At 68.8% G+C, this 1,858-nt stretch overlaps 1 protein-coding gene across 1 annotated transcript; it reads right to left on the bottom strand.

Moving 5' to 3' along the window:
• Positions 1–334: 334 nt before the first annotated feature.
• LOC113980599 (serine/threonine-protein kinase MARK2-like) lies at positions 335–1,845 on the bottom strand. The gene is made up of 2 exons (XM_027707825.1): positions 1,474–1,845; positions 335–1,399 (listed from the first exon to the last, which is right to left on the bottom strand). Exon 1 carries the CDS (start codon positions 1,765–1,767, stop codon positions 1,495–1,497), a length of 273 nt encoding a protein of 90 aa, XP_027563626.1. The 5' UTR covers positions 1,768–1,845; the 3' UTR covers positions 335–1,399; positions 1,474–1,494.
• Positions 1,846–1,858: the final 13 nt, after the last annotated feature.

The raw sequence follows: 1,858 nt of genomic DNA, 5'->3' as shown, positions 1-1,858 counted from the left end.
GAGGGGGCACTGGGGTGTACTGGGAACAGGGGTCCATACTGGGAGCACTGGTCAGTACTGGGAGCACCACTCAAAGGCGACGGATCTTTCTGGAAAGTTTTTAATTAGAACCTGGAAAATCCACCACGGAGGGGGTGTGGCCAGGGGTGTGGCCACAGCTCAGCCCCTCCCCTGGGCATGTCCCCACCCCCCCGGCCGGGGGCGGGGCTACAGCAGGTCAAAATTTGGGGGTTGGGGGGGGCGACCCCCGGGGGGAGCAGCGGCCCCCCCCCCCCCCCCCCCGGGGCCTTCCTGAGTGCGGGGGGGGGGCCGGGGGACACCCCGGGGGGGAGGGGCACGGGGGGACACCCCATGTCCCCACAGAGGGGGGGGACCCCCAATAGGCCCCCGGGGGGGGGCCCTGGGAGGGGACTGTCCCCATGTCCCCCCCCCATAAGGCTCGGGACGTCCCTGGGGGTCACCCAGGCCGTCCCCAGGTGACCCAGGATGTCCCCACGTGGCCCTGGGCCATCCCCAGCTGTCCCCAAATCTTCTCGGGCCACCCGGGACGTCCCTCGAGGTCCCTGATCCACCCACGATGTCCCCAGGACCCCTCAGAACGTCCCCACGGGTCCCGGCTCCAGCCCAGATGTCCCCAGAGGTCCCTGGACCACCCAGGACATCCCCCCGTCCTCAGGAGGACCTTGTCACCTCCCCCCAAGAAGATCCCCACAGGTCCTTGGGCCACCGGGGTGGCCCCAAACAGGTCCCAGGGCCATCCAGGCCTGGACACTTGTCCCCAGATGTCCATCCAGGACGTCCCCAAGAAGACCTGGACCCTGCACAAGGTCCATCCAGGTGATCCCCAGAGGTCCCAGGTCCATCCTGGAGGTCCTGGATCCATCCCGGTGGTCCTGGGTCCGTCCAGGATGTCCCCCTGAATACCTGGACCCCCCAGAGGGTCCATCCAGGTGATCCCCAGAGGTCCCAGGTCCATCTGGTGCTCCCGTGTCCCCCCCGGGGACCCTCCTGGCCGTGTCCGTGGCTCAAGAGCTCAGTGGCCACCTCGGAGGTGCTCCCAGGCCACCACATCCACGTCCATGACTTGGAGCTCCTCGGCCACCTTGGAGATGTCCCGGGTCCCCTCCCCTGTCCGTGTCCGTGACCTGGAGCTTGGTGGCCACCGTGGAGGTGTCCCGGGTCCCCTCCCCTGTCCGTGGCTCAGAGCTTGGGCTCCTTGGCCACCCCAGAGGTTGCCACGTCCGCGTCCGGGGTTCAGAGCTCGGTGGCCACCTCAGAAGTGCTCCAGGTCGCCGCGTCCACGACTCGGAGCTCCTCGGCCACCTCGGAGGCGCTCCCGGGTTGCCAAATCCATGTCTGTGACTCCGAGCTCGGTGGCCACCCCGGAGGTGCTCCCGGGTCACCGCGTCCGTGAGCTCGGTGGCCACCTCGGGGTCACTCAGTGGCGGTGGCTCAGAGCTCGGGCTCGGTGGCCGCCCGGGGGGCGACGGTGGCTCAGAGCTTGAGCTCGTTGGCCACCTTGGAGGCGATGTTCTTGAAGGCCATGGAGGTGCCGGCGATGCGCTTGAAGCGGACGCCGTTGAGGGAGAGCCGGGGCAGTTTGCAAACCTCCATCTCCCACTGCACGAAGGAGTCGTGGCCGGGGCTGCCGTGGGCGCAGAGCAGCACGAAGCGCTCCTGGGGCTCGCAGCGGCAGCTGTTGGCGTCCAGGACCTTGCGGATCTCGCGCAGCATCTCCCCGGGCTCCAGGGAGCTCGTGGTCTTCATGCTCCACGTGAAACGCAAAGAACGCGGTTTGGCGTCGCGAGCGCCGGCGTCCCGGGGGTCCTTCTCGGGGCCCACGGCCGGTCTGGGGGGG

Source organism: Neopelma chrysocephalum, unplaced genomic scaffold, assembly GCF_003984885.1.
Source record: "Neopelma chrysocephalum unplaced genomic scaffold, ASM398488v2 Primary Assembly neopelma1_94796, whole genome shotgun sequence".
In the NCBI taxonomy this organism is placed as follows: domain Eukaryota; kingdom Metazoa; phylum Chordata; class Aves; order Passeriformes; family Pipridae; genus Neopelma; species Neopelma chrysocephalum.
This window is presented reverse-complemented; position numbering and strand designations above follow the sequence as displayed.

What these genes read in the sequence shown, in the direction of transcription:
- LOC113980599 (XM_027707825.1), bottom strand. Translation starts at nt 1,767, where the DNA reads ATGAAGACCACGAGCTCCCTGGAGCCCGGGGAGATGCTGCGCGAGATC.